At 37.0% G+C, this 27,897-nt stretch overlaps 1 protein-coding gene across 5 annotated transcripts in view; it reads right to left on the bottom strand.

Annotated features, from left to right (window-relative positions):
- Window positions 1-27,897, bottom strand: part of EML4 (EMAP like 4) — a 149,996-nt gene that overhangs the window by 14,812 nt on the left and 107,287 nt on the right. For all 5 annotated transcript variants that reach the window (XM_027641481.1, XM_027641479.1, XM_027641480.1 and 2 more), the window contains 11 exons: window positions 21,387-21,510; window positions 16,610-16,759; window positions 15,076-15,145; window positions 13,631-13,741; window positions 12,034-12,129; window positions 10,246-10,380; window positions 9,889-10,024; window positions 7,994-8,145; window positions 6,365-6,490; window positions 6,115-6,246; window positions 5,721-5,788 (listed from right to left, as the gene is read on the bottom strand). In XM_027641481.1, the coding sequence (XP_027497282.1) occupies window positions 5,721-5,788; window positions 6,115-6,246; window positions 6,365-6,490; window positions 7,994-8,145; window positions 9,889-10,024; window positions 10,246-10,380; window positions 12,034-12,129; window positions 13,631-13,741; window positions 15,076-15,145; window positions 16,610-16,759; window positions 21,387-21,510 (1,300 nt within the window). The remainder of the gene's footprint in view (window positions 1-5,720; window positions 5,789-6,114; window positions 6,247-6,364; window positions 6,491-7,993; window positions 8,146-9,888; window positions 10,025-10,245; window positions 10,381-12,033; window positions 12,130-13,630; window positions 13,742-15,075; window positions 15,146-16,609; window positions 16,760-21,386; window positions 21,511-27,897) is intronic.

The following is a 27,897-nucleotide window of genomic DNA, read 5'->3' as shown; positions in this document are numbered from 1 at the left end:
CAAGGAAAAGAGCAATAATCACTCCCTGCCTTCATCTTCTCAAGCTATCCCCTCAAGGGTAGCACAGCGAACATCTGTTTTTAATGGAACACTTTTCTGGTTCACAAAGCGATACAAGTTTCAGCGAAGAATAGATAAAAGATTCTAAATACAGTTTAGTTTTTTCCCCCTCCCCTGACCACTGTAGCAATCACCAAAATTTCTACTGGATGATAAACATGCCAAATAGATAACATGACTGCATCTTATCATCATGAAGGGTCAAGGCTACAGTTGAATTTTATTCTAGTTCTTCCCTATTTTGAAGAGCAACTTTGATACAAAAACTGATCTTTCAATTTTTATGAAGCAAAGTTAAAAAAATAAAAATAGAAGTAGTAAGTGAAAGTGGAAAACATTTTCAAACTCATTTTAAACACAAGTTATATTCTAATTTGGTATTTTCCTCTCAGTCCTTTCCACTTCTATGAATAATTTTATCAACATAAGAAGGAATTCACTAAAATTTGATGGTTCATAACCTACCATTTCATTTTTTAATTTCTTAATTGGTAGGATGATTTATAACTACGGTAATTAATTGCATTTTTTATTATTTAGCAGTAATTTTTAACCTGCAGTATTATTTATGAGGTACATGCAAAAAGCCCAGAGATGCTTACAAAAACTCACTGGCACACACACTGAAATGGCCACTGACAGCAAGATGTGCAAGATCAGCAGAACCTGAGCATTTTGCAATGGTTCCCATCCCCACCTAACAGCTAAATAGAGTGAACATTAGCAACAGAGAGACAATGACAATTTAATAAAAATATATATTCATACATGTAGATCATGAAAACAGAAGGTGTCAATATGGCTAAATACCAGGAAGCTGTACTGAGAATTTAATGTCTTTGCTCCCAACTTTTGATTTCACAGACAGGTTTCTATCCCTAATGGTAAACGGTGAGTTTATACACTGTGGAAACAAGCAAGGCAATTCCACCCTTTGTATCATAGTGAATTCAGTGGAACATTGCTAAACCTAGGATCGTAACAAAGCTGTAAAATAAACTCCAGGAACAACAACACACATTGCTGCTTTCTATGGATGGAGATGAGTTTCCAGTTTGTGCTCATCCAGTGTCTGACAGCTAGGCATCTGGAAAACAGCCTGGTCTCAATGGCTTAGAATCAGTTTGTGTTTAGAGAACCACACGAAAGGAATTAAACAACATACACATAAAGAAACCCCAACTCCATATGCCATGGACTGCTGAATAATCTGTGTGCAAGAGAGATAGAACTAGTGGAAAACAGCTAACATGTTTGCACTGGAAAGCAGTAGAAAACATGCTGAGAGTCTCTTTGATGTAATCCTCTAGGATTTTGATATCCAACCTACACTGAAATCTACTGAAGCTTTGCAGGTTCTCTGAACACGTTAGGAGTTACAAGTTGCTATTCTGCTATTTTGTTCAAACTATGCCACCCTTTGGCCCTGACAAATGCTTCACTAAAATGTTACCTGGCTGATAACCCTGAGAGGGGTGTGGATATTAAAGAACAAATTAAATAAATTTAAAAAACAAAACCAAACAAAAAAAATCCCCAAAACGGCAAAAATCTATTTATCTAGCAAGATGACGTAGCATGATGCCTGTTTGCTTATCCTGAGCAGCATAGCCGGAGTGCCTGTATGTAAAAACAGATGATCAGCACAGTAACAACCAAAAGCAGCCTTCTTCCACAAAGGAGATGGGTACCCCCCTTCCCACACGCTCCTACAGGTGACTGTGTTGCACAGCAGTTTTGCCAGACAGCCGAGGGAAGGGCTCAGCCACCTTTGTCCCAAAATACATAACCGGGGTAGAGCAGGGAGGCTGCTGCAGCAGGGACATGCCTCTTGATGCTGGTCCTGAGACTGGCTGTTTAGGTTTGTTCTTTGAGGCCGTCACCTGAATCAGATAATCCTCCTATTAGCGTTATGTAAAATGAAAAATAACCAAAGCCTAAAATGCAGCCAGAAAAAATACGCAAACCATCTCTATTTTACTTAAAGCACAGAGGTATCAAACACAATGCAAAACATCTGCTGCTCTTAAGAGTGCACACTAAACTGCATTTAGCATCTGGAGAAAGCATTTTGCAACATCAGTCCCTCTCTAAAAATTCTTCTGAATAGGAGATACTGGCAGCAATGCTAGCTGTCCAAGGAAACAGTCAGTGCACTGTGACGATTTTGATAATAATTTAAGAAAGGAAACACTGGTCACATATAGTACAGCTATTTCTTGATGCTTCCACAGCTGTAATCTATAATCAGAAATGCTCTCTTTAATCTTCCAAGCCCTTCCAATGCCGTGGCAAACACTGCAACTGCCAGCATGAAAGTCCATCTCCATGAAATGTGTCTCCAGTCTAGCAGCTACAGCAGTTCATTGGCATGCCACACATACGCCCTTCTTGCAAACAGTTGGGGTCCACCTTGAGACTGTGTTTCAGAAGATCTTCCTTCCCACGAGAAGGTATGCAACATGCAAATGGCAGCTGACCCAGAAAAACTCTTAAGGGTTGTGAAATGTAAAGCTTGGCTTCCAAGTGAAGTTCTGATCCACAGATTGGATGAAATAAATGGATGAATGGTATTCCAGTGCCCTAAGATAGTGTCCCTTTCACTTTTTCTGATTTTAATTGATTCTTCTCCCAATTGTTTGTGAGTTTACATGAAAAAGAAAAACTTGAGCAATTTTCATTTGTTTCTTGTTTTCCCATTCCTTTGCTTTAAAAAAAATACTAATAACCTATCTAAAAAAAAAGTCTGTGCTTTTAGGAACAGAAATGCCTTAAAGCACTCTATTCTGGAAAACAAATTCTACCAATGACAGATGTGCATTACTGATAATTCACATCTGTAAATGTAGAAATTTTCTGATTAAATCACCAGGGAAACAGTATTCCTAAGTAGTAATATATTTTTGCACTTACACCTGCAATTCCCATGATTAGTTAATACTGAATGCTGAACTTGCCAGGCATTAATCAGAGTGCACAAACCAACCCATCTTCCAAGGTTCCCTCGGATATTTAGGCTTCTTCACCTTAATACAACAACAGATGCTGAACTGTATAAATCTCGGTAGCTCTATTGCCTGATTCACTTCCCTGTGGCTCTGGCTTACAACACCCTTCAGCCTTCACTTTCCTTAATAATGTTAGCAGTTTTGTAAGACTCTTGTTAGTCTTTTTTTCTGCAGTGCCTTTGAATACTCATATACTTAGCACTCAAGATATGCTACATGATTAGTCACACAGCAGCATGGCAAAAGGATCTGCATAGTGCCTTGAAAAACCCACTTCCGTGGTAGGATTTCTACCAGGATAGTTGTCCCTTTTTAGTTTTCCAGTTGTGCCTTTTCAGCAAACAGTAGGATCCACAAAAAGTATTAGTTCTCTCCAAACCAGGCTTACTTCCAAACTACTGATGATCAGGCACACAGCAGGTATTTAAAGAAGTGGTAACAAAACCTGCAGTAGACCATTTGCAGACAGCCCAAAAAGGGAAGTGATACCAAAACACTCATTATGGGAAGTGATACATGAAAAACACACCAAAAGCATGACGCTTGGCCTAATAAAAAACACAGCACTGAAACAACAGACAAGAACGGGAAGAGACATAGTAAATCCAGTTTTCTTTAGATGTTACAATTTCAGCCACCGAATCCAACTTTCTTAGTGCTCCATTCCCTGCCCCTTTCTTACTGACCTCTGTACTGGAAGCTGAGCAGCACTAGAAGGTAATAGACACATCCAAAGTTTGGGTTTATTGAGTTCTAAACACATTAGACTAATTTAATATTTGCTTTAAGATTTTTGGGCTGTGAATCAAATTATTAAATTATTTGTTATGGGTTTGAGGTTATTTTCCCCTACGTTAATCGAGATATATCAGGCTGCTCTCATTTCTTGGGAAATAACTCCCTTGGACCAGATTATCTGGCACATAAAGCACTACATGATCCTGCTGGTTAGGCAGTAATTTTAAAACTGTTTTGTTTATCTTGACTCACAACTCCACTTATTTCTCATCCACTTATACACTTACCAGGTCTCATTTCAATTCAGTTTCATTTGTGTATCTAAACCTATCATTGAATCATGCAATTTCAGAATACACTAAAATAATAATGGTGAAAATATAACTGCTTAGTTCCAAGAAGAACAGGGCAAAAAATGTCAAAAAACCAAAAGGCCATCATCATAAACTTCTTGAACCCAGTATAAACTGGTTGCCTCAAGTAAATTAAAAATAAGAATTTCAACTGAAATGTGCTTATAAAGTAACATTAAATGCTCTGGGAGAGGGAAAAAAAAGTCAACCAAAAGTAAACAACAGACTGAATGCTTTGGCCATGTAATGCCTCAATTGTGCTTGATATAAGTTCAAAAATGCCTAATAACTCTGAAGAAACGTAAACTGACCTTCTTTCACCTCTTCCCTGTTTCAAGTACTATTAGGCCTGAATGTCCTGCTTTGTTTAATGAAGACAGAAACATTTATTCAATTTAATTTTTATGATTATGAGAGATGAATAACTGGAAACGTGGTAATCAAATACACAAGAGCTCAGCAAGGTTTTTCTTAGGAAGGTAAGCTTGGTTTTCTAGACTGATGCTATAACCTAATGAATTTAGTGCAGACTGCATCTTCACCTTGGAGAAGAAAACTTTCTAAAAATATTTAACATTTCATTTTTCCTGGAAAGTTTAAGGGTGTTGCATATGCTCAGCAGTTTCTAAAAAACCAATCTTCAAATGGTTTTAGGCATGAGGTTAGGTATAAAAAAAAACTTTCTAGTGGGTGAATTAAACAAACAAACAAAAAAATTCACAAAAAAAATATCCCAATTTTCTTACATGCACTAGGCATTATTTTATCATCAAGTTATCAACCATGAGGTATAACTGAAAAACAGAATAAAATGCTAGTAAGATTTAAAATCTGCTCCTCTCACCTTTCTAATGCTATGAATATCCTGTTTTTTCTTTTAAGTGGTACATTGGTACTCCTTTCTTGGGAGATAATACCAAGCCAGAGTTTGACTATGAAATAAAATACACGCTTTTCACCACTGAAAGAAGCCTGAGTTAAAAAGATTCAGCTTGTGCTTTTACAGATTTCAAATACACAACAATTTGTGTATTTCAGGAAGAACAGGAACAGTTCAGTATCACTTCACTGCAGCAATGTGCCATTTTGAACTCTGTCTTACACAAAAGTCAAAATACTAGCCTGTTTACTTGCCTCTCCACCTCAATTTAAAATGTTGCAAGTGTGTTTGATCTGGGAAAGATCTCTACTGTACCTGTCTTACAAACAAATGTAACATGCACGTATTATTAAAATATATGACACTTGGTAAAGACAATAAGGAGTGTTCATGGAAACCCCTGCAAAAAAGAAAATAGTTAAAGAAATAAAAAAATCAAGACATGGGTTTTTGTGAAGGAGTTGTTAAAAAAACAAAACAGCCTAACAACAATCAAATAATTCTTCTGTCTGCATCTCACACATATATAAGATGATCTGCCCCCTTCCACCAACCTTTTTGGGCTCCATAACCTCAAGCAATAAAGAATAAAAAGGAAATTACTTCCAATTATAATATGCATCATATTAAACCGTGTCTTTTAAACTTTCAATCATCACAACTCAGTTGAAAGGTGTTTACCTGCCCGAGTGTGTTCCTATCGCGACCACTGCTCCACTGGGATGGAAATCAGCACAGTGCCCCGGCTCCTGAACAGAGAGGGACAGACACGATATTCACCCATCCGCTTCCTGAGGGTCAAACACCTCTCCTTATACCAAAGCTATCCTAAAAATCTGAGGTGAACTGACACAGGAAAAACTAATCAGTTAGCAGCATGCTAATCCTCAGACAGCTTTTCTTTTAATGTATCGGTGACATGCACTACAAGACAACCTTGAAAGTAAAAAACCTAAATTTCTGTGTAAAAAAATATTTCTGCTTGGATATTAGGACAGAACTAGCCAAAATATGAAATGAACACTGCTTTTTCCTATTTTCCAGCTTTATATTTAACATTAAAGGGTTAACATACATCTAGCAGCCTGGTCCATTCCAGTGTGTGGTCCACAGAGTTCCACATACAAACTTGCCTATCTTGGGCACATGTTAAAAATAAGTCTTTGAAAGGATGAGATGCCAGTCCCCAGAGTTCATCTGTATGTCCCTAGAAAGAAATCACATATGATTTAACCATTAATAAAATGAAGATTCTTAAAACAACACACCATCAGGGAAAACTTTTACATTTTTGGGTTATAGTTTAAAAATACAGTTGTGCTCACCTGCACCTCTACTACGAAACCATCGTTAAATGTTCCCCGCAAAACAAAGTTTCGTGAAGTACCCACTAAAAATTGATCTGCTTTTCCTTCTGCTACCGCTCTGATTGTTCCATACTGATCAGGAACCTAGGAAAAGAAACATCTGTAAAACCACATCATGCATCTTGACAGGCACTCGTTTTTGAAAGCCACAAGTAGTGCACGACAGCACCATAACCGGAGTTCTCCCAGTAAAAAGGAACAATCTAATCATGTAAAACCTAGATCAGGACTTGACCTGAAATCTACCTCATCTATCTGTTCAGTACAAGCATACAAGATGATCAGGTTCCAAGACAATCACAGTTATGCCATTTTAATAAGTCTCAGTAGAAAAAATTATAAACTAAATTACACAGCTTTAAAGTGTCAAATACACTAAACAAATGCACTCCACAACCTCACAACTCATCTTATAAGGAAAGGAATAACACACAGTTACTATTTACTTTCCAAAACACATTTTGAAAAACAAGAAAAATCTTGTAGCACACAGTAAATGCTTCCTGGTTTTCTTAATGCTTCCTGATTAGCCTTAAGTAAATGCTCATGTGCCTTATGTCAGCAATGACTCTGAATTTTAATGACTTTGTTTATTGCAGGCTTGAATTCTAATACATTTTTTTATTTTACAGTGTGCAATTGTTTGTTTTTCTAAATGATTTATCTTAGAAAATACACTAATATTAGCCACACAAGATAGAAAAATCAATTTGTCAGGATTCTGGTAAAATAAAAAGTAGCTTTAACGTAACATTATTAACAAAAAGAAAACAAAGAGATTGATATGAATAGAGTATGTTACTTAAGCCTAAGAATTGTATATGATAGTCAATGCTTTCTCTCATCCATGTTTTCTAAATATTAGATTCAATATTAGATTAGTCAATATTAGATTCAAGGCAGTAACAAACTCTAGATCAAACTTACATAAGTGTTAAGAAAAAAATGCTGCTATAAATGGACATTAGGTAAGAGGAGTAAACCATTGGCTGAAGAACTGTTTAAGAAGAATACATTATTTCAAAATCAGGGAAAAACAAAAAGTATTTTAAAATCCAAAACATGCAATTTTTTCCAGTTCAACCCCTTTGACCTAGTGCTGCCATATAGGTAAATCACAAAGAAAATATGTATTCACTAAACACCTATTTTAGGTTAAATTCAAAGAAAGTTCCTCATCATAGCTTATTAATCATTAATTATCACAGAATACCAATATGCATCCTACCATCTATTTACCTTATGTCAAATGTTCTATTAAGACCCTCAAATGCTGGTAACATTGTCTTTCTCCAGACAGGTAACTCAACAAAACATGGGTGATACTAAGGAATAACCTCAAACATCCTCTCAAACAGGATGAATAAAAAAACCTAAGGAAGGTTTCAGAGGAAAGAAAACCCTTAAAGTTTCTGTTCAACTTAGGCACAGAAGAACTGAAGCCCCTATAAATTTAAGCCCCTCTATAATAAAACATTGTCATCCACTTAAAAAACAGCAACCAGAAGGTATTCTGTCACCCTCCAGAGTGTGGGGAAGGCTGTCTTGCTAGCCAAGGCAAATTCCTTGTCACTCTCGCTTTCTCACCTCAATTTCCCTTTCAGGATTCAAATCATGATCCCACAGGATGATCTTTCGGTCTTTCCCACCTCCAGTTAGCAGCATCCCATTCCTCATTTGACAAAGTGTGAACACACTGCCATCGTGTGCTTTGATTTGTCTGCTTATCTGATATACTCCTACATGCACAAAAAGAAAATAATAACTTTTTCACTTGGGGTTTACAAGAAGCTTTGCTTTTTGGCAGAAGAATAAAATAAGTGTGCAATAAATAATTACGTTTGGATTGTCAGGCTCTTAGTATTGCAAACACAAGGTGGTAGTGTTTTCTTACGGGATAAAAAGATAAAACAAAGGGTCCGCATTTCTGAAGAGAAACTTTTTTGAGATTGATTGCCCTACAAACTGTGAAGGTAAGAACAACAATTCGCAAAATGCTTTCATTTCTCTGCTATCCAAGGGAACATAGGCTTTTCAGATGCATGAGAAACTGTGTTTTAGAATCAAAAAATCTCTAGCAAGTCACTTTTAGAAAAGAAGTAAAATTATTTTAATAAAGAAACTCAAAGACTTGCTGTCTACAGTCTTTTGTGAATAAAAAGTAAATTACTTATAGCAAAGTTTCTGGGATACAAGAACCTAGTATCTACTGCTGGATGTTGCCACACTTAAAAATAGTACAAGCAGTATTTGGCAACTATCAAGACAGCAGTCTACGCAAAGGAAAACACATGGAAGAATAAGAGATGAGAAAATTAAACAGCAAGGGTAGCAAAACAAGCCCTTTGCATCCTAATCAGAAAGTGTATTTAAAAAACCAAACCAAACAAGACTGGTGCTGCATATTTTTAAAAAGCAATCACAGAAAAGTCTAAAACATTACCCAACTAAATATGAGCTTAACTTTGCTGACTCTGCCTGTGGCTCAAATCAGTGTGCTCTCACACTGTGAAAAAGAGTATGAGATAAGTCCTTGTGACCAATCTAACGTGATAAAACAACAAAAAAATCCAACAGTTAGTTAGCCTTTGTAAATAAATGTTCTATTTGACAACTTTTAAGATTATACTGGAAAAAAATTATTTTTGCACAAGAAATTAAAAATTAAACATCAGATAACTTTTTAAATTACTTTTCCACTGCAGTTAGCTTAAAAGACAAAAAGATTTACCTACAAAAACAGACTTACCATTAAAAATTTACTTTTTACTTGAATGTTTTCCTGGCACACCAATTTAAACCAGAGTGTTTGAAATAGGTGCCAAGTAAAATAAATTATCACTGAATTTATGAGTTACCTTAAGGCTCAACTGTGCCAGGTCTGCATATGTTTGGTAACAAATCATTTCCCTTTCTTTTTCACAAAAGCTTTGCCCTAAAATTTCAAATAAAGTGTGTTGGATTTTTTTTTTTAAAGCATATTTTACAGGCAAGACTTGAGTGTCTGCTAAACCAGAAACTGTTATTCATGTAACTGGTACAACTAAGCACTGTAATTTTTCTTCACTTCCAAGTCCTATTAATGTCAGCTTCACCACTTAACGGTATTCCTCTGAGACTAAGCATGGTACAACATAAGCCTTTAGAGGCAAAGGTAGCCTGCAGAATTCTCAAACTGATCTCACAGCCTTTTTCAAATCACAGGATGAAAGGAAAGCTAATTAACCACATTTTTTAATGCAAAACATTTAGATAAAATAGTTTTCATTCATCTGAAGCACAGTCTCATTAATTATTGAGAAACTTCCAGACTGCTCTTAAGTCAGCAAATTCATAAGACTTGCAGGAGTTAATACCACCTGTTATTTACAGGAAGTGAATGCTCTTAGTCAGGCCTGTTTCCCTATTTCTTTTCTAATGTAACCCTTCATGTTTGTCTTCTACAGACCACCTAAAATCTGTGATTAACACATGTATCCTACCTTTAGGTCCTTTTCCTGGAGTAGCTTCTACAGTAGTTTTGCCCCATATAAGTATTATGCCACCTGAGTCTCCAGTGAGCACATCACCATTTCCCAAGAAAGCCAAACACTGAACAAATTTGGGTTTTTCATATTTCTGAAACAAAATAAGCAAGACAGAGGGATAATTTCTTGTAGTTGTTACATAATTAGTATATTGTATCCACACGCTTACACCCCGCATACATGTGAGCAGAATTTAGTCTTTTTTGTTTGTTTACCTCTCTGCTCAAACAGTACATGGTAACAACAAAGTAAACATATAGAAAACATGATTTCCATTGATTCAAAACTGTCGTGGTATCAAGACATTATTACCCCAAATATCCCTTGCTTCCTTGATAATGAATTGCCACTCCAGGTCCAGAAAAATATATGAGACTTTCCACATGTTATTATGGTATTTGCATCAGTTGGATGGAATTCTATAGCAAGAACAACTTCATTTGTAGTCTGAAATAATAACAGAAAAAGTATTTATTCAGATTGGACATTAACTACTAGAAACACATGTAAACACCTTTATTAAACTTCGGTATACAAGGCAGGTTTTTACATTCCCTTTCAAATCACAGAAGCTTCTGCTCTCTCAAACAGCTAAGAATTCCCGCCAAGGAAAATGAATAATATATAAAAGGCAAGATTTTTGGATTGAAAAGGCAAGATTTTTGGATTGAAAACCCTACCAAAACAGACTGGTTTGCTATTCTGGATAACAAAGCTGCAACAGAGCAAGGAAGACAACGATAACGTAGTAAGAATATATCCATCATTCTCTTTTTGAAATGCTATAAAAACTCGCTCAGGTTCTTTCTTTTTCTCCTTTCTTCCTCATGAAGAAGAAGAAGAGAAACCTGCATAATTCAAAACTCTGAAACACAGGGTCCCACCTTTGTATTTTTACTGGTTGCATATACTGTTACTGAATTACTAATATCATAGAGTATTTCATCCTTTACCAATAGATTTTACAAACATAACAAACTGACTGGTCATTTACTTAACTTCTACTGGATATTCAACTTAACTGTCTTTGAAGACAAATCTCCTGGAGGCGATGATTACAAAACACTAAACTAAATGCATCAGTGCATTTGTTTCTACTGGATTTTGAAACAGGCTGCCCAGAGAGGTTGTTGAGTCTCCTTCTCTGGAGATACTGAAAACCCGCCTGGACAGAATCCTGTGCAACCTGCTCTAGGTGAATCTGTTTTAATTAATTTTGAAACACCAAGGCACTCCCTGGAGAGTAAAATTAGTCAAAACAGAACACCAGTAAATGGGAAATACAAGGCACATGTGAAATAGTTTCACCTAAAATATCAGCAAAAACATGAAAACACTGATATAGAATTAAAACTTACAGAATGGAATACAATTAGCATTGGTCAACATAATCTAAAGAAAATGCATCAAACGAACCTGATTTTGTCATCTGAAATGGCAAGTTTGTAATGATATAGACATATACGCTTGTAGAACATGATTTAAAAAAATTTAAAAATACTCAGGTTCACATGCATGTAATATTTCCTTGTTTGATACTGCATAACACAAAGGATTGAGTGTTCCCAGTGAAATCAACTTTACGTGAACACTGAGCACACCACCTCGAGACCCACCTGATTAGTCTGAAATTTAGAAAGGTTAAAAAAGAAACTGGAAAGCAGACAAGATCGCAATCTACTTAGGACTTCAAATGAGAAGACACATATGTGCTGAGAATCAAGGAACAGAATTTATTCAGACAAAAATGAAATAAGGAATGTCTAGAAGTATCTTATTTTTTTTAACAACTACAGGCTGAATCATTACTTCCCTTTCCTAAACTTCCCAGGATCTACTTTTTTTAAATTGAGAAAATATCAGATAATTGTTTTATTTGAATTAGCTCTTAAGGATGAACAAAATCAAATTAAAAACCTTTCAGTATGCAAACCCCTTCCATTATACAAGTTAAAAATCCATTTCGCTGGTACCCTTACACAAGCCAGCGTTATTATACAGTTGCAGTTTCTGACTAACATCACAAGAGTCTCACAAACTGTTGTATTTATGGGAATAAAACCACTTGTATTTCAGAATATTAATTTGTTAAAAAATTACCTTTATTTCTGCTATTTTTGATTTCCTCTGCCAATCCCACACAGTAAGCATATGCTCATTAGAGTCATCAATTACACACAAATGAGTACCAGAATCCTAAAGGAAAAAGAAAAAAAAAAAGTGCTGACAAAGTACTATCATACTCCATTTAGTAACAGGGTCGGGCAGAAGTATTTTAAAAATCACAAATGTAAATTAGCCAAGTCCTTTTAAAGTAATTACAAGCTCAAATAATATTCTAGGAAAGCTTTTAAGGTATCTTATCAAGTCTTTTTTTTTTTTATATCCCTGTTTAGTTGATTTTTTTTGTGTTCTTGTTTGCAATTTCATGCTAGCAACAAAAAGGTTTCTTCCTTTATCTAATCTGTAAATATTTTGTTTTTTCTCGGGTCTTAGAGGACAGACACACAAGCTCCACTTGTGATTTTTTCTTAAATGCCACCAGCATATACACACAACTTTACATTATCGAATTTTGTAAGCACATCTCGTTTTTTTCTCATGGTGTGTAAAGTACCAGCAGTTTCATCATGCAGCTGGTAAAACTGCAGCAAAGGTAACACTTTCTGAATAAAACAATGCTTACAAAGCGGGAAGAGCAGTACCTACAGTATTAAATATTACAACAGAATGGTAAATATGGCTACATATAATTAAAAGAACAGACAGAGAACCTAAGAACAAAATATACTTATTCCCAGCAACACATACTTGCACAAGACATTTATAGAAAGATTTGGAGACTTTAATTATTTTAAAGTTGATTCTTGCAGTTCAACTGTGTTCTCTAACAAATCATGAAAATAGAGGTGGCTGAAATTATTATTCCCAAACACTATTATGAGTATTAGCATGCAAATATATATGTGAATTATCAACTGGAAAGAACTCTGAAGACAGCAATGGAGATATACACAGCTGCTGTGGGGGTTAATGAATTATGTGGTAAAAACACAGTTCTAGATACTGCACGTGAACTGTGTCAATACAGTGAGGAATCATGTGAGACTGTAACGAGGTATCAAAATTAGTTTCAGCTGCAAAAGAGAACTAATAAAAAACTAGAATCTAATCCTCAACAATTCCTTGAGGTTTTTTTGTCTGTTTTGTTTTTGAAGTGATGGAATACATTCTCATTCACCTTGAGAAAACCCCTTATCTAAGTTCATAAGTTTTATTGGTTTGTTAGAGTGACAGGAATGACAGTACTCCTTTCAGAATTGACTAAAATTTGTCTTCACAAACCTCACTACCAAAGTTGTTTTTAACATCAAAACAAAAAAGAACCAAGCCCCAAGGAAACAGAACCAAACCACTAAACCCAGTACAGAATTCAATTTCTGGTTCAGGTGTTTCTTGCCTGCTATTTATTTACTATGCTAGTTTGTTACCACAATTTTACATATGCCATTTCCTGTTTTTCCAGCTCGTTTGCTGTCAGCTGGTTTTATCAAGTATACATAAACTTTACTGACACACTTTCAAATACCAAAAGAGTTCAGCTAGACAACCACATGCAAAATCTCCAGAGATTTCCTTCCCGTTTACAAGGACTGCATAAATTATTTAACAAACCGAGTCATTGCACCCATCTTACCGCTTTTGAAAAATCCAAACAGCCCACTCCACGCTCGAAAGTCCCAAGGCCGATAACCTGCAGTGTCACCAGGCTCACCGAGTCCCATACTCTAACATGGGGCTGCAGAGGCTGCGTGAAAAAGCAAGGGGACAAACAGCGTCATCAACAGTGAAAGCATCATATGCCAGGGTCAGGTTTTGTTAATCAAATGCCACCTGAATTACAAACTGCAGACCAAAATGCAGGATGACCCGTGCTAATGATGCTGCTGGATGCTAACTTTGAAGTCAAAAGGGGAGAGTCAAGACAATGTTGCTCCCTGTGTCTGGGCTATAAACAAGGCAGCGCTGCCGTAACTATCGTGGCATTTGGTAGTTGTGAACATACTTCAACCAATTTAAGTTAATTGAACAAATAACAGAAGAGTCATCTTGCATTTCAGACCCCAGACCTAGCAATATTACACAACAACTGAAAATAATGATCAAACCTTTGCTTTTATATAGAAAATAGGAAAAAAAGAAAATAAATGAAACAAACCCTAGTGCACCGAGTTCCCTAACCATCACCAACCACTCAATGAAAATGTCCATGGTTATATTTCATAGAACTACTATCCCAAACCAGCTTAGCCTCAGAAATGTGAAACAATCACAAATAAAGTGGGAATAAAGTTGGCTGAAGGACAGCATTCACCATAGAAAGTGACAATAAATCACTATGCTGATGGAAAAGCAATCAGCTCTAGAATGAGTCAAAAAATGCTCAGTGGAAATCATAACATCACATATACAAAAAGCCTCACATGAATTTCTTACAAAATCTAAAAAATTAAGTTGAACATCTGAAAAAAGGTTATATTTAATATGCTTCTATATGTTATAGCATCTGTCTTTTTTTCCCCCTGTTTATAACTTGATGAAAATAATCCAATTAAATTCTGACAGAGTATGCCAAGAGCCAGAGATAAGAGCACTTAAACGCACCTTATCTCAAATGAGTGAGTTTATAGGATAGCTTGGCACACCTTCCATGAATTCTCAAAGTTGGTTTCCTCTTTCATGAAGGCTTAGGAGTAATACTGACCCACAGAACTCGGGACTTGTTGTCCTCTGGGAGAAGACTTATTGAAAGTAATGTGACAGAAATGATGTGGCCTTATGAATCAATTACAAGCTTCACATTTTCTTGTAGAATTAAAATTGCATTTCCTATGTCATAGATAATAGACTTTATGAGCTTCTGCTCTTTTTGCTATATGGTTGAGTGCTTCATTGTTACTGTCTTTTGCTAGAGGTACAGGCTGTTACCTGAAAAATGTCAAAGTATCTCAGCAAAGTATCTCAGTAAATACAGTACACAAAATAAACTGCAAACAGAAGGTAATGATTAAAAAAAAACTCAAACCGCTTTTTCCTGATTTTCAAAACAAGATACTACTGCTCAACAGCTCTATTACTTACCCTTCCATCTTTATCCACTCCAGCTAACTGTCCTGTTGCAATTCTAATTTTGTCTGGATGAACTGCAAGACTAAGACAGACAGAAATATGACTTGCTTTTGCTGTCACAGGTCTTCAAAACTGAGAGGTTTTTTGTAAATTTTTGTTTCTTTGTTTCTCAACAGAAGCCCGTGAAGACACTTATGATCCTAAATCCCACTTTTAACAAGACAGCTTGAATGTTTTTCCTCAGACTATGTCATTACACACTGTATTGATGGGTTGATCAGGCAGGCTCTTGCAATGTTTGCTGGCACACAACTAGGAGTGCCAGAAGAGCCACCTCCACATGTGCTCTGATCAATCTAAGGTTTGCACTACATCGGGAGTCCACTGTAACAAAATCTACATTGTCTCTTAATGGACCTCCTGCACATTGTTATGTGCCATATTTATAAACACTACAGTGTACTTTATGCCTCAACTTACAGGTATCATGAATCTGGGGGGAAAAAAGGCAGAAAAGTTGGCTGAGGGTTTGCCTGTGCACCCAGGAGTCAGGGATTACTGCCATGTGAAACGAGTTACTGATTTAACTGTACTAATGAAGTACGGTGCACTACTAGTGTAAGCAAAAATCTGCTCTTGCTTATCACATTTTGCTTCGGAGTTGACGTGAAAAAACAGAATATACATCCTCTCAGTCCTAGGGATTTTTTGACCTACCTTCTTATTTGCTTTCTCTGTAAAATCACAAAGATGAAGAAAGCCTTTGAAACAAGAAAGAGGAAGCAGGGGCGAGCCTGAAGAGGTCAGAATGATGGACACAAAAAAAATTTAAAATTCAGTCCTGTTTTCTGAATAAAAGTGAAGAACACAAGACTGGCAGCATTTCTCCCACAGGAAGCAATTACATTTATCAAAACAGAAGAAAAGAGCTTCAGATATCAAATTTTCTCCAGTCAGGTACAGTACAGTAGGGAGCTTACGTTCACCATTACATTTTGTGCACTATTCTTCAGACTAACACAGCAACTTCAGTACCTGCCTTTGCACCCACAGTGACACTGGCTTCAATTTCCCTGCCTCTCTAATTCTTTTTGCAAACATCTTTCTGATTTCCCAGACTCTCTTAATACTTGGATGGGGCATCTTTTACAAAAATGAGAAAATGATTGCTCAGTTTTCCACTTGGTTTTCTAGTTCTCCTTTAAGGTTACACCTTTGCCATACTTTCTGTAAACAACTGATTTAGAGTTAGGCTAACAACAATTTGTAATTTCTGGGATAACTATCTGGAATAATTTATGTAAAGATCCTTTCTTCAACCTGGCACTCTTCGATTGTCTGCATATCCCCTTGTTTTACATTTAAGCTAGCATGGACTGCTCTAGCACCATTCATTTGTGCAGTGTTTACTAAAGTGAAATCAAACAGGAAACAACTACAATTATGATGACATTAATTAGTTTATACATATAGCAGGAGAGAACAAAAAAATAATATATTTCTGCGTTAAAACACACATACTTACATGCAAATGTTATATACTAACCATTTAACGCAGTCTGTATGACCCAAGTAATGCCGCTGAGTTCTCTCCTCATAGTTAAATAGTACCACCACCGATGCTATGAAATATACAATTTCTCCGGTAGGAAGGAGGTAAACATTGGCTCGACAGTCTCGTCCACGATACCCATATCTATACATATTTTAAGTCAAGGTTTTCATAATCACTGAATACCAAAAACAAAACAAAACAAAACAAAACAAACAAACAAAAAAACCCACAAAAAACTCAACTTTTTTTTTTTTTTTTTTCTTCTTAAAGGATTCCTGAGGAGCAAATGCCCTTTAAGTTTTTCCCTCTGGAACAAAAGCACAATTTCACTAATAAATTTTAAAAATAAAACAAAACAAATCCCATGCAACTGGACTTCAGGAAACCAAACCCCTCAAGGAATGATGCTCACTGATGTTAAAAATAAGATGTGCTAGAAGTAAAGCAAATACAGCTTTACAGTTTTGTAAAAATTTCCATGCGAAATTTCATTAGGTAACAGCAGGACTCACTGTTATAATTTACAGCAACAGAGCTGTGTATCTGCACACTGGGCACTAGAGTATTACTTTCATTTGGCCTTTTAAAACAATTCCTAATGCCCTACAGAAAAAGCCAAGCCTTCTGCACAGCAGCTGCCAAGTTCAGCAAATATTTCTTTAGACTGTCTTAGAGTATTTTTAAAACAAACTAAACTCAAAAAGAACTTACACGGGGAAAAATATTCTATCCCAATCTACCCAAAATATATAAAAGACATGTTTTCTGTAGGAATATGTATGGCTCCTAATGACATTCAGAAGTCTTAAACACAGTGAACCAGCCTTGGTTAGCACTGATCAAACATTATTTCTTTGGAACAGGTGCCATTTTCTTCATCCAGATTATTAATGTGGCTGTCTGCCTATATTTCAGTTCCCTGGGTCACTAGGTACAATTAACATAATAAATCAGACTGTAACAGTAGCTCTACAGCCCCAAAAATTTAATTTTCCTGTTATGTCCTGCACTTTAGAGAGCCTTCCGCTTCACTGCCAACTAATACACCTGCAACAGCAATGAAAATATGGGAAATACATTAAGCAATTTCAGCTAAAGGATTCCAGCTTTAGGTTCTGACTAATCAGGTACATAGAAGAAGTTCAAAGGCTCGCATGGAGAAAGCTGGATGGAAGAAGCTGGCCCTTTCTCACAAATAAAGGCAGGTGCAGTAGTTCAAGTTTGGGAGTATCTAAACAGGAATCTCCTATCTGATGGCCTGGCCTCTGTTCTTCATGGAAAAGGGCTACCTTTTATCAAAAATAGCACTGCACCCCTTCCAATGCCACCCTCCCATCCCCAAAAATCCCCCAGTACACTACCGTTCCTCTTTTGCAGTCCCTCCAGACCATGGGATCAGAGAAACACTTGCAAAATTAAACACACACTGTAACTAAACAATGGCTCAAAGAGGGACACTGCATTCAGTCGTCAACTAAATCTCTTTGGAATATGGAAAACAAAACAGATTTATATCTTGCTGTCTTCCGTTTATTACAGAAGAACACAATGGCTTCTCTGAAGCAGAGATTATTCACTTGCTTGCTAAGCAAATGATATCGAGAGAAATGCTGATACAACACAATGCTGAGAGCAGAATAAAAGGATGCCTCTGTTTCTCCTCCATTACTATTAACTTTACCACTAATTTTTCCTCTTTATTCTTTTTTTAAACACTGATGGACGAGAAAGAAACTCCAGAAAGGCCTTTTATAAAAAAAACAAACAACAAACCAAACCACTGAACTTTCAAAACCAAAGGGCTACAAGCCAATGAAAATATTTTTTCTATCCTGAAGCATGAAGAACGCTATTCTAAGTACCTTCCCAGAGGAGAAAGGCAGATTTTATTAATCTGCTGTATACAATACGGAGTGTATTGATAAGGATTTAGTAAGACTGACATCTTTGAACATCCATCCTAGAAAAGTAGTAATGATTTACACAAACACGTCTTTCGACGGCAGAAGCCTACGATGCTTAGCCAAGCTAAAGCTAAATATTTTGGCACCCACCACTGAGCTCTGGCATTTATGAGGCTGCAAAAAAAATGGTTACGTTTTCTTAATCCATTCCTTTCCTTTACCCCTCCTACATAATAAAATACCAAAGAGTGGCTGCATTTTCTAGAAGCATGTTTTTTACAAGCATGTTTTGTGGGACAGGGAAATTGAGAGACAGCTGCCTTCATATCAAGAATGTTTCTCACAAATGACAAGTACTGTTTTGTCACAGCATTCAATATGCTTAACAACTTTAAATTTTGGAGGTTGTTTGTTTGTTTGTTTTTACTTGGCTAAAAATAGCCACAGCCCTCATGAAAAATGATCCACTGTACACCAGAATTCAACAGTATATTTACCGCTGTCTTCAATTATTCTTAGAAAGAAGAGCAGCAGTGCTAAAAATAATCTCATAAAACGGAGTCTGAAATACCCTCCAGAAACTGAGCTACTATATACTGGGAGAAAGAACCTATAAAGTCACTGCCTGACAAAAGCAGCCCTGACTGTGACCTCTGTAGCTACTAAATAAGCCAATTTCGCTATTACTAGAAATGTCAGATACACTTTAACCAGTTCTGAAGTGCAGTAGGAAAGATTGCACTACAAAGCAGGGATACTCAAACTAAATTATTAAATTTAAATGAAATCACTCAGGAACCAGACACAGTCAAGAGCTCAGACTTCCCCATAAACTGCTTTATCTTGCCAAGCAGCTTAAGTATTTCATCAAATGACAATAATCTGCATGGCAGACAAAAGCTACATTACTCTACTTTAATCTACAGTACAGGGTATCAGTAGTTGAATATACCTACAGGACACAGTTCTGTAGGCATATATAAAAAGGAGACCCCCACCACCACCCAAACCAACCAACCAACCAACTAAAAACCCACCCCAAAAATCTGTCTGTTCTTTTCTTGAAGTTGTTCACAGTTGAGCAGCATCTTCCAAAACAGTAATAAAAAAGGAAAGCCCGAATATAAACAACCATCCAGAAGGCAGGAGAATTAAAGGCATTCAAAACAAAACTTATATATTGAACAATTCAACACTCAGTTGATCTTTCAGTTGCAAAACAATGACATAACTAAAATACTCCCTGAATCATTGTCCTCATGCCTTCTTAATAAGGCACACAAGGGTTCAATTTGCCATGATATTTGGAAGTTACAGCTGGCTTGCAAATTTGCTCCCCTTGCTAAACCTGTGCATAAAGTACAAGATCTGCTGCTGCTGTACCTTCCCGTCTCCAAAACTGAAGAACAATTTTATGCAAATTCGTAGAGACCGATATTATGCCGTCATAAATTTCACTGCCTTCTCCTCATTTTCCTCACCATCGCATTCAAAAGATTCCCTACACTTCTAATTTTACTGGTCTGATTTAAGATGACATTTCCTCAAACAGATTCCAAAACATATGGACGGTTTGTTTAGAGTAGATTTATTTCACTTTAATTAGCCCTCAGAAGGAAACTGGTTTACCCTGAACTTAAGGTCCTTGGACACTAAATAAGTGTGTCCACACTGGGATTTGCACCTACTTAACTGAGGGTGTGATTTCATGATCAGTTTTCATCAGAGCAAACTGGTCACTGACGCTGGAAAAGTAAAGCTGATATTCCTTCAGCATGCCAGTTCCAGCCCTTGCATTCTTGTGGGGCAAATCAAAGTAATGCACTGGTCCTGCTTGAAAGTTAACTTTGCCAAGAAAACTACATTTCAGCCAGACCAGTGACTGATCTAATTCACTCCACAGTCACAACTGCCAGTATCAGCAACGAGGAGCTGTTGGAAAGTTGGGTACCACAGCTTTACAAAGCATGAGTAAGACCTCTGTTTTCCTTCCAGTTAGACTTTTAATCCAAAACTTTCCTCCTGACTTATGACAGTGTATCATCAACATTCCTAAAAATCTTCCTGATTTCAGCAACACTGGAAGGATCTAACTTCAGATTATTACGCCAACTCGAATGCTGCCTAGACATGTTATTTTACTGAAGTACTAAGAAACTTAAACAATCATGGTTTACTGGAAGAACCTGCAGAGATAAGTGAGTGACAGGAAGACCCAACCATGTGCAAAAGCACATCTCTTAAAATGAATTTAATGTCAATCTAGTAAACTTGGAGAATTGTTGTCAGCCACACACCTACTCAGTTCTTCAAATGATACATTTATATTTAGTGCATTTAATGCAAACTAATTTCCAAGAAATTAACCACTTCACTTTGGAGCTGGAATACAGAAGCAGTGCAAAGGATGGCTGCTTCTGCAATCCTCACTGCATATATAAGGACAACAAACCCAAGATCTTCCATAGTTCTAAAACCTCCTAAAAACGATCAGAGATTGAAAACTAATAATGTTCCTGAATTGAAAGCCTACATTAATATAGAGGGAGACAGAGGGGGACATTTTTGAAACTCTGTAACTCTCCAAAGACACTTTCTTTCACACTGAAAATAAACTGAATTAGTTTCAACAGGAAAACAAACAAAGGAACAGTGTATCTGTGCCTACACAGTCTGCCACTAAAAATCATACTATACAGGAGCTACAAACCATTTCTATTGTTATACTAATTTGAACTTTTTTCCCCTCACTTTTAAATAATTTTTACCCCTTAACAGAGAAGACAAAACACTGGATTCTAAGGGGGAAAAACGCAAGACAAAACAAACAGGGAACAGTGAGTAGTTACTGATATTAAGGATACACCCACTCCAGTTTTAACTTTTCAGGAGGCAGCTCTGTCCTAATATCATCATAGTTTTCTACATCAGAAGGAATGTACATTGTGATTGGTCGACCTCGCATGAACATCTTGATATATTCTCCCTCTGTTGAAACAAAAGAGCATATTAATCATGTGGCAAGTTTACACAAGTAACAAGCACAAAATATATGAGGAATAAGCACAGTGATGCAAATAACACCTGTGATATAACAATTATTTTTGAAATGTGAGCTTGGTAAAGGTCTAGATTTTTATTTTTTTTTAAATGGAACACTAACACACACATACACACAGAGTAAGTGTTAATTGAATTTGTGATAGAACAGACTAAGCATGTAACATTTTAGACAACGCAAGTTAAATTATAAAGGCAAATTTCAAATTCCATTTCAAATCTGAAATGGAATAAATAAGTAGTCACAGTATCACAATATAAGGTATGTCAGGTTGAAAAGGATCTGAAGAAGTCTTTAAGTCCAACTTCTGCCTGGCCATGAGGCCAGACTAGGTTGCTCAGGCTTTTGCGTAATCCAGACTTGAAAACCCCCAAGGATGTAGATGGCACAGCCTCTTTTTGCACCTGGTACTTGCCAGCACCCTCAAGGCTGCCCCCTGCAGCCTCTCTGTCCCCAGACTGTATCCCTGCCAGGGACATCTTGTTCCCACAGGTGCTGGATCTGGCATTTGTCCCTGTTTAATTTTATGAGGTTCCTGCAGGCCCACACATCCAGCACATCAACTGGGCCCCCTGGTCTGCTGTCACCTGCAAACTTGAGCATTTTAAAGATGCTAACAGGAGAGGTCCCGGCCAGAATCCTGCAGACTCCACTTGTCACCTACTGGCCAGCAGGCAGAGTAACTTGCCATCCAGTAATCAACACTCTCTGAGGCCACTATCCAATTGAGTCTTTCACCCACCCAGCTGTCCACCTATCCAAATCTTAATGGCCAAGCTAAGACACAAGGATGCTGGAGGGAAAAGCATCAAAAGCTTTGCTGGAGAATATAATCTAGAATTATATATCATCACAAACTAATACACTAACCTGAGTTATTAAGTTATGGAAAACATTACCAGTACCTAGTATTGTATGTGGCATTGTATCCTGACGAATGGACAGAAGCAACAGCTCCTAATGACTCAGCTATAATACTGCCTATAGCCGTGACCAAACACATGTATTTCACTAATTTTGCATCAATGAAATATTAACTTTTTGTCACTCTTTAACTTCTTTAGTAATTAATATCCATTGCTAATGCAACTATTTACCAAAGTAATAAAATACTTTGCTGTGAGTTTGGAGTTCGACATTTTTTTTTTAAATGGGGATTTCAAAATCATAGCAGACATAGGGAACTCAGAGCTCAAATCAAAATCTGAATATTTGAGTAGAATAGCTGTAAATTAGCAATACAATATTAAGAAATCTCTAATCACATTTGATGCACCAACATTAGGCTCTAAAATAAGGATTTTTAAACAATTACTTTTGTATTTCTTTCAGAAGACAAACTTGAGACAGACTTTCTCATAAATGCCCAGGGAATGCTCAGAAATACTTCCCTAAGTAAGCATAGGATTATTACTCAGACTGCATGATTGCGCAATCTATGTTTTGCATTCCCTAAAGCACTTAAAATTGAAATTATGAGAGATTCAGGCTCATTCCCACAGAATCATAGCTTAACAACTCAAATCAAACTTGAAGATCTAAAAGGACACCAGAAACCAGAAAATTTTGGTGACAGCAGAAGCAACATAGTGTCAAAAGTAATCTCTTGCTTACAAAAAATTTTTAGAAGATGCAAAGATCAAGAAATAATCAAAGTTGTGAACAAGAATAACCCTAAGTCGGGTCTCTACCCTGAGAGAAGCAAAACCTGTAACTATTTTAATCTACTAAAGTTATAAAGCTATCTTGTACAAAGTTTGGAAATTAATTTTTGATGCTCACGATAGACAAGACAGAAGAACAGCAATCACCAGACTACTGAAAAAATGTGGTGAATATTCTAGGTTATTTAAAAGAAATATTTCTGATCATAAGGGATTTTATTATTTTATTTATTTTATAGCATTGAAATAGTGTGAAATTCTGTTGAATACCTCTTCAGCTCTGAAAACACGAGAAAGCACTAGCTTTGAATACAGCAGTGATGATCTTAAAACACAGCAGTGATTTGGACAGTACTGACACATACAGAAAAAAATCTGCAGTGATCAAACCATATAATATATTCAGTAACCCCTAACCCGAGAAAGAACTACCCATAAGCCTGTGTGATTTTAACTTCACTTGTCACTGTACTGATCAAACTCAACCAGATCAATGAATCCATGTACCTGAACATAAGCTAGTTAAAAGTATTCTACTACGTGCATGATACTCACTGTGAAGATTTCACAACACATATGGCTTAATTTGTCAAAAACTTTTGATTTTCATCTTAACACATGGTAGTTGGAGTTCTTAGTGCTTAAGAGTTTTATCAGTTTTTGTTTGATGAAACAGACCACCATTTATCAAATTTCCCAAGTTACCAGATCTAAAAATATGATTAGTCTGTTCAAGTCAACCTTCTGAGACCCAAGAATTCACTTTACTTGAATACCATGTCACTTTTATCCTCAGTAAGTTTACCCTGTGCTGGAGGCAAATACAACTGAAATCTAGTGCAAAAAAACCCCACATGTTCAAGAAATTATTCCTGAGTAGAAATTGCAATAATTGAGCAACATAAAACTAACACATAAAAAATGGTTGTTCTTATTTAGCATATTAATACAAGGAAAGTTGAGCCGTATAAGTCCAGTATGAAAGGAATAAATACTGAAAAGATGAGAAACAGTTGTCTTGCTTCTTTCTAAGAACAAACACAGATCCTTTGAAAAAGAACCTTGAGAGTCCATCCACTGACAGCAGTAGAAAGCTTGTCTCAGATAAAATAAAGAAGAACAAAGAAAATCACTTCCTGGCAGCTCAATTAGAAACAATAGTTAGTTTACGAAATGTGCATCACTTAATTGCACTGCTCAGAAAAGCTAAAGATTGGAGCTGTCATTAGTTTGACACAAATGTTTAGATAATTAGTCCAAACTAGTAACATGTCTCATTTTTCCACCAATATATTTTTATAGTATGTATTTTCAGACATAAAATAACATCGGCCAAAACCAAGAGTCATGTATTAACAGTCACCTTTCTATTAAAATCTGGCACCCACACTCTTATAAATTAAAGCCTGAGGGTATTTACAAAAGACCGCTCATTCGTGCAAGTCAGATTCTTGATTTAACACTGAGCTTGACACATCTGGTTCCACCAGATCAGTGTAAAATGACACCACAAATTTAGGATCAAATTCCTCATTGTTGCTTAGAACAGTGGAGACAAGCTGCAGCTGAAATTCTTAAGGATGGAAGCAGTTGCACCTGTCGGACTTTGAAGATGAAAGAGATGAGTCCAAGAGCAATTCAGTCAAGTCTCTGGCCAGAAGGGGCTCTCTTGGAGCTCAGGGAAAAGAATATCTGCAGGATATTCAGATACAAATTAGCTCTCTGAACTTTCCATTAAAGAAAGAACACTTTTTACCTTTATTAGCTAGCTGCACTTATTCAAGATTACCTTTGAAGATACATATTTAACACACTTGTTAGAAAGACATAGGTTAAGTATAACTTGATTAAGCCTCTCCCTACAGAAGAGGAAGGATTAGAAAAAAAGAGACAACCCACTGAAAGATTTTTGTCTAAGATTGTAAATTTCCTTTGTCAGAATAACCTGCAGGGCAGATATAATATTAATGTAAAAACCTTTTGAAACACTAGAGAGGATGGCAGCATATCAACACCACCATTCCCAAACAGGAAGTAATTGCCTTAGGCCAAATTCTTGTATTTGCAAGTTAAGACAATCAGTGATTTAACTCTTTCATACTACAGTTGCTCAAATTAATGCTCAAGAGCATTAGACTATGTTTCTTTCTTGCATTCTCACTACTTTCCGGTACACAGAAGAATGTCTAAACTTCTTTTTCCTTCTTTTGGAAGAAAAGAGCCTTGGTCATGTTATCACAGATTACGTATGAAAGGGAGTACGGAGAAGAAAAAGTAAAACATTTTAAAGAGAGCAGGTAAAAACCCCACCGAACTCCAACCAACAAAAAATCCTTGACTGACAATTCTGGTATCTACCAGCCTGAAAACAATAGGTACGAAAGTAAAACCTCTACTCCATACAAAGACATGTTCAGGCCCCACTACCCTCTCTGCAGAAGCATTTGGGGAAGGCAGGGTGGAAAGGGATAGGAGGGCATACCTTTAAGAACCCTTGGCACTTGCTAAGTTAATTAATCTGCAACTGCAGACATCCTATAAATCCTTTCAAATATGGATCAAACCAGTCAAAAAGTAAGAGTTGGAGCCCTGCAGATAGCACACCCAGGTGCCACAGATTATCCACGCCACACAAAAAGTAACAGATCAGGCTCAGAGTTGTTACAAAAGGTAGCATCAAGTGGATGGAGCTTCCTGGCTTCCGGGGCCAGCTCTTCACCAGGAACAGCTGTAGCTACTTTTGTGCAGCTTTGAGCTCAAATTCACAGCCCTTGCCAAACTCTGCTTGGCTCCACAATAATTCACCTCTGGAGCCTTGACAAGCTCTTTGCACAAGTGCCAGGGAATACAGGATCAGCACTCTCAAGTTTTGCTCCCAGGATCGGCTCAGGCTTATTAGCGTCATGTAGTAGTCCTCTGGGTGTGCTGGACCTAAGCAAACTCCTTGCAGGTCTTGGCTCTCCGTGGCTTCCCCAGAGGTTTGGGGAAATTATTAACTCAGCCCTACAGATGCAGAAACACTTCATCCGACTAAAATGTGACCACAGTCACATGAAGGGACACAAAACACTGCTCAGGAGAGACACAAAGAGAGAAGCCAGGACATGGTGAGGACCCACATAAAGGTGGGTTAGAGCGCTGATTGGGCTTGTGGCTTTGAAAGGAACATCCTGGCTGAGCTCAGCCTAGTCCAGCCTGATGGACCCAGAGCATGCCCCTCAGAGCCCTTTCTCTGCTTGCATCACTGTTTTTCACTCTGCAGGGTACTGCAGCACTCACTTTCTAGAGCAGAGTCCTGTCTGCCACTGAGTGGCACAAACACACTCTACTGATTTCAGAATAGCATCCAAAAACCTCCATCTCTCCTAGTAGTTGGGAACCTCTCAACTTCCAGGTGACAACATCACATGTCCAGATTGTTTTCTTTTTGTGCGTGTTGACAGCACGATTGCTCACTTCAGCACAGGTCTACCCTGTCTGAAAGTGCATCAGGTGAACAGCAATCCTCCCAGCCTTAATTTTGAAAAAATAAAAACATCAGCTATTTAACTATCTTTTGAACAATAACGTTTCAGTCTGTCTCCACACCATCACAAAATTTATCTTTCATGATTGTTGGTGCATGCAGTATTACAGAAGAGAACCTACCAGGGTTTTGATGCATTAACAGTTTCCAAAAGGCTATGGATCTCCATTAGAATTACTTCTGATACATCCTAGGATTCCATTTGTGTTTTCGTAAGTTAGTGGTTCAATTTTCATATGATTAAGTAGCATGTTATAGCCCTTTTCCCCATCATTGAATTCTGTTTATAACTAGAACTTTGCTAGCAACTCCTGTATGTGTGATCTTTGAATAATTTAGTTTTGTCTTATGCTACTCCAAGCCTCAGGAACATCTAGGTCTTACTGTATTAAAATCTCAGCTTTCAACTCTATCGATTTGGACTCTCAGCTTCATGCCATTAGTGAAATTTCAGTGCTACTACTTTCCTATGTTAAGTTCATTAGTGTAAACGCTAAGCCAAATAGGTCCCAACAGGCTGGAAGCAGATGTTAGCAACCAGAGAATCTACTGCAGGTTCTTTGAAAGTTTATAGGCTGATAAAAAAGAGAAATAAATATGTCAGTGAAACAAGGTGCTGCTAGTGAGAGGAAACTCCAGAAGCCTGGCTCATCTGCAAGGAAACAAGTGCATCTTCACTCACAGACTGACCTTGCATGCAAAGAAACTGTTGGAAAACATGTAACACCAAGAATCCAGGACTAAAGCTAGGGGTAAACAGAAAATTGTAGACATATAGTAGACTGGCTGAAAATTTTCTGCAAAGCCTCCTTGTATCAAAAGCAGATTACTGTTAACATAAATAAGCTATTAATCTTATATTAAAAAAAGGAGATTAAGAAAGAAGAAAAAAGCAGCACAAAGGTAACAGTAAAATTCAACTCCCAACAATGTCTATTAATTCACCTTTGGAAGAAAGTTTAAAATCCAGCAATTCAGGGGAAGCAAGCTGGAAGGTAAGGCCAATGAAAAACACTGCAGGTGATAACAGATAGCAAAGATATGGCAAGACAGACCATCTGAAAGGCTGAAACTAAGTGCTATCGAAGCACTTCATGGACAGTGCTTCCATGAAAGCACACAAA

This window comes from Corapipo altera, unplaced genomic scaffold, assembly GCF_003945725.1.
Source record: "Corapipo altera isolate COAL_440 unplaced genomic scaffold, ASM394572v1 48b, whole genome shotgun sequence".
In the NCBI taxonomy this organism is placed as follows: Eukaryota; Metazoa; Chordata; class Aves; order Passeriformes; family Pipridae; genus Corapipo; species Corapipo altera.
This window is presented reverse-complemented; position numbering and strand designations above follow the sequence as displayed.